Genomic DNA, 13,864 nt, shown 5'->3' with positions numbered 1-13,864 from the left:
TTTTTTTTTTTTCCTTCTTTGACAGCGTGAGGGGGATCCCTTCTTGGTTGTAACGCTCTTAACTCTACCCCACCTCTCCGTGAGCAACCACTTTACCCGTCTGTGTATTGTGCACCCGGTCCTACTTGCTCTCGGTGTGTATGGGGCCGTCGAACTCGCTTGTCTCGTTCCACTTTGCATTTTTATTGAGATTATTTTTTTTTTTCCGTCCGTTTGGTTCCCTTTTCTCTACCCCTTGTGTGTGCGGTATCAGACACGCGCAGCTATCCGATAGAACGACCCGTTTGTCAGCCCTGCTACCACCACCATTACACCCCCTATGTGTGCACCATGAGCATGTACAATAACATCGTGGATCTCATTAAGAATAAAAAGGAGGTCATAAAGGAGGAAAAGAAGCAGAGGGCTCTGAGCTGCCACTATGGAAAGAGCGCCGTGGGGGGAAGCGCCATGAGGGGAAGCGGCGTGAGGGGAGGCAGCGTGAGGGAGAAGGGCACCCGAGGGAGTAGCATGCAGAACCATGCCGATGCCCAACTCACACGTAACGCGCTCGTAAAAAGCTTCCTTTCCGCACACAAACAGATAAAGGAGATACAGACACTGAAGGATGTGTCTCTCCAAACGGCAATGTACATCCTCAAGGTCGAGATGGAAAAAATTGAGATGATAAAAAAGTGCGACAAATGGAAAACCGTGCCTTATGTATATCAAAAGACAGCGGATGAACTTCTACTCAGAAAAAGAGAGTACTTAAAAAATTTACAAAAATACCATAGGCAAAGTGGAGAGGAAGGGACAAAGGGGGAGAGCTGCTTTCGTAAATTTTCCATTAAAAACGGCAGGTCTAGATCAGTCCATCATGATAAGGTGAAGATGAAGACCTCAGTTCGCTTCAACGATCTTATCCGTTCGTGCTCGCAGAGACAGGTGGGTAGCCGTGAATTCGTGACCAATTTTAAGGGCGCAACTGGGGGGGTGGCCAAGGAACAGGGGTGGACGCAGCAGCGGAGGAGCAGAAGCAGGAGCAGAAGCAGTAGGAGCAGAAGCAGGAGCAGGAACAGCAGCAGCAGCATCAACGCCAAGTTGAACGGGGAGGACGCAACACGGAGTGAAGTGGGCGGCGAAGCTAGCAGTGTTGGCGCCATCAAGGCAGCCCCGTCGAGTGAAGCGACCAGTGCCAGGGGACGCATAGTGAATTACCGAGGCTGCTTCTACGATGGCACACCCGCCCTTAGTGATCCCGCTGAGAGTAACCCCCCCGAAGGTGACCGCTCCTCGGGGAACTGCCTGTACTATTACGAGCACGGGGGAGCGGGGGGAGCGGGGGAAGCAACCAAGGTGGGTGGATCCAAGAGCGCCAAGCATGGCGGAGTGAGCATGGCAAAGCATGGAGGAGTGAACAGAGCGAACCATGGCGGAGTCGAACCCACGCACCTCCCCACCAAGCAGAGCAATCCCCTGCACAGGAAGGAGTCAAAAAAAGGAGAAAGAACAGATGAAGAATATCCAACGAAAGAAGGACTCCTGGACAAGAAAAGCAAAGGGAACCAACCTGCTTGTCTCTCCACATCATACAATCACAGTGGGAAAAATAACACCAAATACTCCAGTACGTGTAACCTCCTAAGCGTAGGTAACCTCATGCCACAAGGATGTAGCAACGGAAGAATGATAAAATACGAATGCTTTAACTTAAAGAGACAGACGTCTTGTGTCAATTTGAAGAAAACCATTCCGAATTTTGAGCGACACACCGTCTCGTCATTTATCAAGAATCTGAGTGCGCAAAGGTCAATTCAAGAGAAGAGGTCTGGGGAGAGGTTCGGAGAGAGGTCCAGCGAGAGGGTCAGCAAAAGGGCCAGCAGAGTGGCCAGCAGAGGGGGGGGCAGGACCTCCCAGAGTGGGAAGAAGTCCCTACTGGGTTCGAAGAGAGATATAGCTAGTTCGAAGAGAGATATAGCTAGTTCGAAGAGAGATATAGCTGGTACGAAGAGAGATATAGCTGGTACGAAGAGAGATATAGCTGGTACGAAGAGGACGCTGTCCACTGCGAAGCGAACCATGTCCGAGGGCAACGCTTTGACCAGGTCGTCCAAAAGGGGAGTTCTGGATAAACTTGGCATGATGAATAAGATAGAAAAATTATACCTCCTAAACGAGCTGAGGAGGATGAATAAGCTGGCTCAGTCCTCCCAGGGGAATATAGCAGGAGGAGGTCTGTACGGAGAAGACCTCCCCAGTGACCAGCTGCACGGAGCACTGCACGGAGCACTGCACGGAGAACTGCACGGAGAACTGCACGGAGAACTGCACGAGGACGACGACGCATTCGAGAACCTCTGGAACACAGTGGTGAAGGAGCAAATCTCCATCGCGAAAAGGATGAACTCTTCTATTAACAACAAATTTGATCTGTATCATATTGGGGCTCTTAATGAGAACTACTCCTGGGTGAAGAATTTGAGAAATTACAGCAACTCGATGAGCAGAACGAGGCAGAACACTTGGAGGGGTAGCCTCGATGGGGGCAGCTTCAGAGGGGGTAGCCTCAGGGGGGGCGGTTCTAGGACATCCTTCTCCAAGCCCCACAGCAGGTTGAACAGTAAAGCGGTCCCAAAGAAGAAGAGGGCATCCGTCCGGAAAAGCGCCGCACGTGAGGCGAGCACTAGTCAGCCGAGTAGGACCAGTCAGCCGAGTAGGACCAGTCAGCCGAGTAGGACCAGTCAGCCGAGTAAGACCAATCCGCTGAGTACAACCAATCAGCTGAGTAGCATCGCCCCGTTGGCTAGACGCCCCTCCCCAGCGCTCTCCGAGGACGACCAGACTAACGGAAGCGCTAGTAGCGACGAGAACGATTACGATCACCACGTGCACATCAAAAGAGGCCTCTACTGCACGGACGACCCTCCCCTCACAGAGGGGACGAAGAAAGAGAGGCACCCCCCCATGCAGCACCGTAACACAAACGAGGTACCCTTCATAACGAAAGACACAACAAATTGGTGCGAACCAGGGAAACACTTCCTAGAAGCGGAAGACAAATCCCCATTGGAAAAAATGCCTAAACGAAAAAGCTACACAAGAATGGATCAAATAATTATGAACAAGTCAGGTAAAAATGAAGAGACTTCCCAAACAAAAGGATCTCCTCCCCCACGAGTCTACGAAATTATTATTAACGTCCCAAAGAGAGATAATGCTGTAGGGTACATGGAATCCCAGTTTTATTGTGAAGAGGAACCGGTTGTCAATTCGTATGTCTCCCAGAGTAACGAAAGAGTGGATGGCTCTTCTGGTCATGGAATTCGCCTGACTTGTGCAGGTGAAAATTGCGACGTTGTGCAAAATGAGTGCGTCAATTTGAAGCTGAAAGGGAGACACGTGTACAGGAACAGCGGCGACAAGTGCATCGACTATTGCGGCAACTACCCCAGCGACTGCCGCAGTGACTACCGCAGCGACTGCCGCAGCGACTGCCGCAGCGACTACCGCAGTGACTACCTGACCAATTGGAAGCAATACGTTAGTGACAACATACAGAGAGTGAGAGACTTCACCAAGGAGAACAGCTGCACAGGGGTATCTCCCCCCACCTGTTTTGCTGCAGAGGAGAAAATCAACCCTTGTGGTGGATTCCAAGCTGTGAATGTAAGCAACGTGGAGATGGGAACGTCCGAAGAATATGATGCGAAGGCTATTGGGGATACTGTGAGGAGTAAGGTAATTTTCGCAGATGGAGGGGACCATCATAGGGATCCCTTTGTGGAGAGACCTTCCCAGGAGAAGGACTCTTTGCAGGACTCGTTGCAGGACTCGTTGCAGGACTCGCTGCAAGACTCGGAGGGGGGACTCCTCTCCTGCGATAGAACTCTCAGCGTTCGTGATAACTTTATGTTGTGTGGGAAGGCAGCAGCCCCGTTGGAAGGGGCACTGCTAAAGGGGGAGAGTGTGGAGAACCCCCCACAGGACGCGCACATGAGAGAAAATAATCTCGGGAAGACCCCCAGTGTAGGACTCTCCCTCTCCAGAGTAGACACACTAAAGACTGCGAATCAGCACAACGTCGAAAGTGCAAAGGTCAACACAGATGATGCAGTCGGGGATATACTAGATGCATACTTAGGGGTGATAAATGGAAACGAATATATTCGCGAATCCGTCTTAAGAAATGATGATAAGAAAGGGACAGCTACCCTTGTGGGGATGACTCCCTTGAAGGAGAACACCATGAGGAAGGCACCAGCAATGCTTCACTCAGATGTGAAGTTGGCCCCGATTGACAACCCACTACACAGAGTGGAAAACTCCCATCAAACGGATTACAACGATATGAACAGGAGACCCACCACGTATAGCTTCCCAGTCGCCACGAACAACAAAGGGGAAGGAGAAGGAGAAGGAGAAGAAGCAGAAGGAGAAGAAGACGAGGTGAAGAAACGGGGAACGGATAAACACAACATGGTGATGATGCCCCCTTTGATAGAACCCAACCAGGACAACTACGTAATGATCAAGAATGTCATTCCTATCCCAAAGCTAAAATTGGATAAAATCCAAGAGAGCAGAAATTTTAACTCCTACGAAGTACGCTATGTGAAGGAATCGCAGAGTGAGTTCCAAGCACCCCACCGTGCAGGTAACTCTGTAGATGTAGATGTAGATCCAACAGGGAAGATGAACGTTCAGAAGAACATGGCGTGTTTAAATAGTAACCTGTTTGGAGTGGCCAATCCGACATGCTTCCCTATCATCACGTGTAATAATATTGCAATTAAAGGTTCGATGGATCCTTTCATTAGTAAAATTAATTGCTTGGGTGGCACCGATCCGAATGAACCCACAAAGTATGACAATGGGGTAGATGCAGACAAGGATCTGCTACATCTGGAGAGTAAGTATACACGAAGCCCTGTAGGAGTGACTCTAATGGGTGAGAAGAAAGAGGTTCATCTGCCTGATGATGGATTACAGGAGAACGTTAAAATGCCTATCAGCTCCACCACCATTCACTGTGATGGTAGCAACTCGAATGAAGAAAATGGGTTCAGTAGACTAAGAACCAACATTACTGATATGACCAACTTCCCTTCCAATAAGACCAATTTTATGATGGGGGATCCTTCCATCAACTCGGGGAAGCCACCTGATTGGGACCATCTCCCTCACAGGGAGGTTAAAAAAGCAGGTCATGGTGCTGCGGCTGCTTCTGGTCATGGTGCTACTTCTGGAGCTGCTGACCAGAGTGAGGGCATATCCCCGCAAGGGGCCCCCTCCGTGACCCCAAGAGTGTCTACATCTACGCTGTGCATGAATAATAATGGGTTCACTACTAGGTGCCGAGACTTCCGATGTGACAGCAGCATCCTCCTTGATGTCTCGAAGTCCAACTTGAATTGCATGCAGGGGGGAGAGCCCCTAGCTGGTCTTCGCTGCGGTGACGTCTCGCTGGGGCTACCCTCCGGCGGGTGTGTAAACGTGTGCGGGTATGCGACCCATGGGGGGCCAACGAGTGGGCATCCCGTCGGTCAGGAGGGCGGTGAAGCGGTCCCGAAAGGAGTGGCCCCCAGCGAAGCGGTCACGAAAGGAGTGCCCCCAGGAGAAGCGGTCACGAAAGGAGTGCCCCCCGGAGAAGCTGTCAACAAAGAAGCACCCCCCAGTGAAGCTCTCAACAAAGAAGCACCCCCCAGTGAAGCTCTCAACAAAGAAGCACCCCCCAGTGAAGCTCTCAACAAAGAAGCACCCCCTATCGAAGCTGCCAACAAAGAAGCGACCCCCATCGAAGCTGTCAACAAAGAAGCACCCCCCAAAAAGTCCTACGCCAACATTATTCTGAACTTTTTTGGGATAAGAAGAACAAACGAAAAGGGGAAAGCAGATCAAAGTGGAGAAAACAAGGTGGAAAGACCAAACAAAGAGATACCAACATGCTCAAAAAAGGTCCCAAATAATGTGATGAGTACTCAGGTACCCATTTTCTTTAGAAAGAATTACCAACACGCACGTGCAAGCGATTGTTACGTGAAGAATCTTGAACGTGGTTGTACCTCCCTGGGTAGATCCAACGGATGCGTCCTTCCCTCCATGACTAGCTTTGTGAAGAACACACAGAAAAAGGTTGCCACCATAGGTAACGCACTCAATCAAGGAAACACATTATTTACAGATGGATCCTGTTTAGATGTGTCTGTGAAGGGTAGAAGAAGCCTTTCCACTCATTGCCCTAACATTAACGTAATGAAAAATGGAGGAACGATTTGCAACGTGGGGTTCATTCCGAGGGTGGCTAAACAGGTGAATGGCTATTGCAACACGCGCAATGGAGTCATGTGCAGTAGGGTCGCGGATCTGCACGTGAAGCCCATGAGGTACGTGCGCCACTCGAGGAGCGGGGCCCAGATGGGGGGCGGAAACGGGGGGGGAGGCGAACCAAAGGGGCAAAACGGGCAGAATGGGCAAAACGGGCAGAATGGGCAAAACGGGCAGAATGGGCAAAACGGGCAGAATGGGCAGAATGGGCAAAACGAACGAAGCGAACGAGGCGAACGAGGCAGCTTCGACCGTGGTAGTGGAGGAGACAGACGAGACGGCCCACCACCCCCGACGCTCGGTACCAGTGGAGACGCTCCAGGGGAAAGCGCAGCGAAAGGATGCATAGAGACGCACGTGGTAAAGAGGAACTGCTCACCCCTTATGGGAAACCTTCTCGCGACGTTTCCGTGTAGGGGGGACGAAGTGGCGGATCCGGGAAAGAAGGACCTCCCCTCCCAAGTGAGTAGCTACGTGAGTAACTTCGCGAATGGTCTCGTGAGTGACTACAACTGCGTTGCCAGTAGGGGAGGCTGCTTACACCACGTGAGCGAGGTGGAAGATGAAGACGTGGTGCAACGGAGGATTCCCTCGCGATGTAGCAGTCGGGGGGACCCTAAGTGGGGAATTCCCGGCGGTGCAGCCAACCTCAGCGACAGTAGGACCATGCCAAGTGGCTCAATCCAAAGGTATCAGAACGAAAAGTATTTCACGAGGAGAACAAACGAAACGCAGTTCGATAAGTATGCAACGGACATGTCACGGGGGAATCCACTAGAACTCTCCTCCAAAATGAAGATCCCAAAGAGTCATCCCCATGTGGATATAACGAATAAGCAACCCTTCCTAGTGAACGGAACGACTACTCAAACAATGATGGGAGCTGTTCCTCCTATGACTACCGAGTTGGGAAAGAAAGAAACGGGACTCCCTTTTGTTAATGCACCCAATGTGGTGCAATATAATCGGTCCGTTCTCATCAGTGGACCGAGGAAAACTACAAATGGTATCATAACCCCAAGTGAGAGGTACGTAAGTAACATGGGAAGTACCCACTGGGATAAGACACCTCTACCGATGCGTAACGCACCTGAAGATGTGAGTGGCACGTCTGAGTATGTGTACATGAATAGGTTGGCAACGGTGCAGGGAGAGACAAACCGAGAAGCTAAGAAGGGGGGAAGCATCATGCAGAGAACGGAGGTGCAGCGAGGGGAGGGGAAGGAACAGAAAAGGGACACACACGGGGAAAAGGGCTCTCGTGAGGATTATTCGATGCTCCCTTGGGGGGAGGAGGAAGAGGAGAGCGAAGTAGACGAGGAGGAAGAGGTGGAAGATGAGGAAGAGGTGGAGGATGAGGAAGAGGTGGAGGATGAGGAAGAGGTGGAAGAGGAAAGCGGAGTAGACGTGGAAGAAGAGGAAGAAGAGGAAAGTGGAGTAGACGAAGAAGAGGTGGAAAGAGAGGTGGAGGAAGAGGAAGAAGAGGAAGAAGAGGAAAGCGAGGTAGACGTGGAAGAGGACGAAGAAGAGGTCGAAAGCGAGGAGGAAGAAATTGGAAGTGGCGAAGGGGAGGAGGAGATGGAAGAGGAGAGCGAGATCGGAAGTGAAGAGGGGGAAGTAGAGGAGGAGGATGAGGAGGAGGAAAAGAAGGAAAGTGGAGTAGACGTAGAGGACGAAGCTGGCATCGAAGAAGAGGACGAAGCTGACGGTGAAGAAGAGGACGAAGTTGGCATCGAAGAAGAGGACGAAGCTGACGGTGAAGAGGACGACCAAACTGGCAGCGAAGAGGACGACGAAGCTGACCACTCTGATGACCACTCTGATGACCACTCTGATGACCACTCTGCTGACCACTCTGCTGACCACTCTGCTGACCACTCTGGTGACGCCGACGACGAGGCGGACGCGGAGGAACAACCCCCCCTTGCGTACAGAAATGTGCCAAGGAAAAACGCGTCAGGGCAAGGCGTCCTCCTTCGCAAAAGCACGAACTGTGTGGAAGAGAACGGGGGAGATGCCAACAGCTACCTGAACGGAAGTGCGCACACGATAAACTCCGATGCGGTGCGAAAGGAAAGCAACGAATCGCACACCTTACACGAAGAGGGAACCTTCAGGTTGTCACCAAGTCATTCAGATGATGAAACGGAAGGACGTGTTTTCTGCGCAAGCATATCTGGAAAGCATCCCAGCTCGGAGAGATCCTCAGGTGACACCATGGCACGAAGTGGTGTCAGTGGTTGTACAAGCGAAGAGCATAGCGGATCGCACCACACGAATTCGGGGGAGAAGCACCTACATCCCCGTGCAGGTTTCCCTAAAGAACACAAGAAGGACAACGCACGTGATGCCGACGGGTCATATAAGTACTTGGACGAAATTGCCAAGAAAATGGAACTAGAAAAAAAAGGCAACGAAGAGCTGAAGAAGAAGCTGCAGGAGCAGATACTCATACAAAGGGGCCTCGTCCGAATAAAGGAGCAGCAGCAGGTGTACTTGGAGCTCCTCAAGAAGAACGACGCGCAAAATCCAAAGGGGAAGGCGCCCGTCCCGCAGTTCGGGCTTCAGTGATCAGCTAAACAGCGCATGAGGGCGGTAAGCAGGGGAGCGATAAGCAGAGGAGCGATAAGCCGCTGGGGGATGCAACGGGGTGTGTTTGTAGCGCTCTGTATGTGCAGCGCTGTGGGAAGCACCCCTCCAGAGGGCCGCTCTCCAACCCGTTTTTAACCGCTCCACTTGACCGCCCTCCTTTCCGACACCTCTGCTTGGACAAATGCAGAGCGCGCTCAGCAGCTCCTTCCCCTCTGATGTGGCCACCGGGCACACCTCCACTTTCGCAAATGTCCCCAAAGTTAAATGACGCACAACTTTTTCTTTTTTTTTAACGTGTAAAGACATAAATTAAAATTTGTTAATGCTTCGTAAAAATGGAGCAGTTTTCTTTTTTTTTTTTTTTTTTTTTTTTTCCTCCACATGGCTGTAGAATTAAAAATGGCTAGATGATGAGAGGTGGGAAAGGGCCTCCCCGGAGAGTTCCTACGAAAGGGTATTGACTTCCTGGGGGAAGAAACGTCCCAGACGCTTTCGCAGTAAAGCTAACGCTGCTATTCCGCCAGGACTCGCACAAAAAAAAAAAAAAAAAAAGAACTCAAGGGTGTTTTCTCCAATATCATCACAAACTGCATTGCACCGCAATACGATGCTCCTCACCATGCTACGTTAAGTCCACCGCTCCATCCGCCGTCAACTCAACATTCGGCTCAGCATTCATCTTGGATTTTATGTGATAAAGAAAGTGTACCTTCCAATTGTCCAACTTGGTAATGCGGTCATACTCGTGCACAACTTCCTCGAAGTATTCTACATCCTGTTCTGTCACAGCCTCGATAATATTCTCCAGGAACTTTTTCTCCCTTGAATTTAAAAAACGTGGGTCGTTCATGCAATACTTGTCGATTGAGATTTTCGCGTTGACCATGTCCCCCAGCACGACGTGTAAAATGCCTGCCTTTATGTAGTAGTCCCTCGCGCCGTACTGCAGCAGCGTGCTCTTCAGGGCCTTCTCCGCTTCGTTCTCGAAGATCTGCGCGGGGAAAACATCAGGGGGAGAAACATGTGCATACGTACTAAGAAGCGTACATTCGTATGCACACATCCATATGTTCACATTTTCACACGAACGCGATGGAGAGCATCCCCCCCACACACTCCCGTACACACACCCCTCCTTACTTACCGAGATGGCCTCCTCATGCTGCCCACTGTACTGCGAACTCAGCTCCGCGTACTTCACGATGCACTGTGTGTAGACGGACCTATGAAACAGTTACAAAATGACGCGCTTGTAATGGGGCCACTTAAAAATGCATTTTCGCATGAACAAGTAAGGCAAAGTGCATTTTTTTTTTTTTTTTTTTTTATTTTCTCCTTTTGGCTAGCTGAACAGCTAGCTGACTTATTACTTGGAATATTCGTCCATTTCGAAGTAGTATGCCGCTTTTTTGTAGTACTTGGACGCATTGCCATATTCGTACAGATCTTCGTAAATTTCCGCGACGTTTTTTTCGCACTTTCCGCAGTTGGAGAAGCGCCCAATGGCTGCGTACATGTTGACAGCCTCTTCGATATATTTTATGGCCTCTGCATGGAAAAAGGGGAAGAAGCTCTATCATGATAAAGCCATAGCACAGAGCACACCCTAGTGGCGATGCGCTCAAACCAATCACGTCGCGTTAAAAAAGCGTGTGTGTGCCGAGTTCATACAAGGGGGGCGTCCCTACCCAGTTTGTCATATTTTTTGGCTATATTCCCCGCTTCCAAGTACGCATTCGCGCAGTAGCTCGTCTCATTGTTGTTTCTGTGCAGCACGGCGTTCTTCAGGATGCATGCGGTGGCCTCCTTCCCTGCAAGGTGGGTCGTTGCCCAGGGGGGCGGGTGAATGAGTAGCAGTGCTAATGAAGGGTAGTGACAAACAACGACCGGGTCAACAAGTGACATGGACAACCAACGACCGGGTCAACAAGTGACATGGACAACCAACGACCGGGTCAACAAGTGACTGGGGCAACCAACGACCGGGTCAACAAGTGACTGGGACAACTAACGGTCGGGTTAACAAGTGACTGGGACAACTAACGGTCGAGTCAACGAACCTCCCGCTGTACAACATAAACACACGTGCGCGTTGCAACACAGCGTGCACCTGCACACACGACCAGTGTGAGTTCCTCCGAGCGGGAACTACGACGTGGAGACGAGGACGGAAGACCAGACCTCTCTTTCTCCATCGCGCCATGTGTCACCCCGTCCCGTCTCACCCCAAAATTGCTCACGAAAAAAATGCTTCTTTACATTTGTGGCACAGCTTGTACTTGTTGGCCGCCAAGTTGTAGCAGTTGATCATTTCGTCCGTATTGTCGGCCCCAAAAAAGGAAGAGAGGAACCCCTTCTTGTTTAGCTGTTCGGCCTTCTTTTCCAGCTCCCTTGCCTCGTATTCCATTGTATTATGTGCGTGGGAAGGATCTCACCGTGTACTCACGCCTTCGGCCGCGAATCGGCGTGTGTTCTTTAAGCGCGCAGCGAACGCGCGTATCGTACACGTATAAGCGAATTCGCTAAGGGGGAAAAATGGCGATCGCGAAATGGCATCGAACATTCACCTTAATTTTGCCATGCTTGAACTTTTCCTGTCATCCTCTCTTACGCAATGGTGATATAAGCAGCGTAGAGTAGCATGTTTTGGCAAAACTCCCCATATTTTTTTTTTTTTTTTTTTTTTTTTTTACCAGTTGGCTGCCTCCATGCGTTATTTTTCCAATCCGTCCCAATTCTGGCATAACGTTTTGCCGCATTCACAAGAGCTGTTTAATTTAACTGCAAAGCAGCACAAAACAACCCTTCCAATGGCATTTTTTCCAAGTCTCAGGAATTTTTTATATACAATTGGTTTTGACACCCCGGATGTGATTCCTCTTCCAACTTCCCCTTGTTTTGGTGAAATGCTTTACAGAGTTTGTATTCCCCAAAGTTACCTGACTGTTCAGGCATATTTTTGAGGTGACTCTTTTCCCCACAGCGACTTTTTCCCCCGTGAGGGGAAAATACACTCATTATGTATATTTTTGCGAAAGGACAAATATATGTGTGAAATAGCTTTATTGCTCCCTTTTTTTTTTCTTTTTACGTGATATGCATGGTGTTACACGTCTCTCTCCCTTTATAAGGTCTTATCGACTTGATGTTTGCCGTCCACCCCCTTCCCCTTTTTTTGCGAAAAATGGATGAGGGGCAACTCACGTATGGAACGAAGTTGTGTGCATGTGCAGTTAGAGATACTTCTGCACAGCTACTTCACGGTGTGGAGAAGTTGAAATAAGAATAGACCATCAATGAAACTTCCCCACCTGGACAAACCCCCACCGAGTTGTTAAACGGGACAAGGTGTGTTTTACACGTGTCTCTTCTTTAACGGAAAAAAAAAAAATTACTTCTAAGAAAGGCCATAAAATGAAGTCCTAATTAAAAAAACGCAACGAATAACCGACTTATCGAGCCTTTGTAATACAACGGAAAAAAATAAAATAAAAAAAAAAAAACATTCCCCGTAACATTTTCACCTGAACGGTTCAGGCAAAAATTAGCAAAAAAAGGGGGTCACCCTGTTGAGGCAAACTGAATAATTTTTTTTTTTTTCTTTTTTTCTCTTCCTTTTAAAGGGAGAACATAACTGGTGGGTACGTCGAAACACTATCGATATGTACGCGCAAAAGGAAATTTTTCATATGTGTAGAATGCCAAGTGGAGGTAATTTTTCGATTCTCCGTTTTCTGGACCCCCCCACCACGGACGGTTAATTTAAACTTGTATGTGACTCCCGAACTTCTCGCACCTCTCAGAGCTCCAAATGGGGAAAATCAACCCCCCTCTCCCTTACACACCATTCGGAATGAACAGTTGTCAAATTAGCTACATAAAGTACAAAGCAAACGCATTCATTAGCGACTTCCCAAGGGCGACGTTGCTGCACTTTTGTTTTTTAACTCCCCCGCACAACATAAGCAAAAGATTTGCACGTATTCAAGCTCGAAAAAATATATGGGAAGAAAAAAAAAAAAAAGCCGTTTGTTCAGCTCCCCTGTGCTAATTCATCGGATGGAGTGTCCCCCCTTCCGCTTGCATTCCACTCCACTGTGTCCCGCACGTCCAAATCGAAGTAACCATCGATGGTCGTGATAAAAAAAAAAAAGAGTCACTAAACGATAGGCAGCTCTCTATTCATCAGTGCGCTAAGGCACTCTCACTGTGCTATGCACATCGCTGAGCGAGGAGGTAAAACGGGTGAGCTACGCTACTAACAACCAAAGTAGGGGACAAACGCGAAAGATACAATACCTCATGTTTGTGCCACCTGTGGTGTGCAACAAGAACGGAGGATTTATGCATGATCACATGGCGCCAACCACCCGTTAGACACTCCGAGGCGAGAAAACGCTCCAATCGCACGTTTGGCTTCCCCCCTGCTGCGCCGCAACATCTGGGAAAATTAAAAGTGAACGAGCATGTTAGCGTGTAAAAAGAAACGTCAATCGGCGTGAACCCGCACGAACGAGCACGATCCAGCACGAACCCGCTTGAACCCACTCCTGAATCGCCGATCTTTCTCATTCATGCCGGGTGCTATCCCCCCCCACCGTAAAAAGGCATTTATCAGAAGCATTTACAACTGCCAATACACGCTCCTCTTGGTGTTAAGGTTTGCGAAAGAGCTGAGGTCAGTCGGGGCGCCTCGCTCCTGGGAGCATGCATAATGGCACAGCACACGCAGAATACCCCGAGCGCTCGGCAAAACAGTTGCCTTCTCTCTCCAGACTCAGGCAAAAAGGGGGGTTCCCAGTGCGACGATCCGACCACACATGAGCTTATCTAGGCACACGCAAAGGTATGTAAATATGAACGTATGTAATTGAGTATTTGAGTATTTGTGTATTTGAGTATTTATGCATTTATGCATTTATGCATTTATGCATTTATGTATTTATGCATTTATATTTATATTTAT

General features: G+C 49.4%; 2 protein-coding genes across 2 annotated transcripts; one reads left to right on the top strand and one right to left on the bottom strand.

The window, feature by feature from the left end:
- Positions 1-330: 330 nt before the first annotated feature.
- On the top strand, positions 331-8,877 carry PCYB_103270 (hypothetical protein; the record flags this gene model as incomplete). The annotated part of the gene is made up of 2 exons (XM_004222876.1): positions 331-6,365; positions 6,723-8,877. 2 exons carry the CDS (start codon positions 331-333, stop codon positions 8,875-8,877), a joined length of 8,190 nt encoding a protein of 2,729 aa, XP_004222924.1.
- A 643-nt stretch (positions 8,878-9,520) lies between these two features.
- PCYB_103260 (soluble NSF attachment protein) lies at positions 9,521-11,429 on the bottom strand (the record flags this gene model as incomplete). Its single annotated transcript, XM_004222875.1, has 5 exons — positions 11,158-11,429; positions 10,587-10,709; positions 10,269-10,446; positions 10,043-10,121; positions 9,521-9,889 (listed from the first exon to the last, which is right to left on the bottom strand). The coding sequence occupies exons 1-5, from the start codon at positions 11,303-11,305 to the stop codon at positions 9,521-9,523; spliced, it is 897 nt and encodes a 298-aa protein (XP_004222923.1). The 5' UTR covers positions 11,306-11,429.
- Positions 11,430-13,864: the final 2,435 nt, after the last annotated feature.

The sequence above is a fragment of the Plasmodium cynomolgi genome, chromosome 10, assembly GCF_000321355.1.
Source record: "Plasmodium cynomolgi strain B DNA, chromosome 10, whole genome shotgun sequence".
Taxonomy (NCBI): Eukaryota; Apicomplexa; class Aconoidasida; order Haemosporida; family Plasmodiidae; genus Plasmodium; species Plasmodium cynomolgi.
This window is presented reverse-complemented; position numbering and strand designations above follow the sequence as displayed.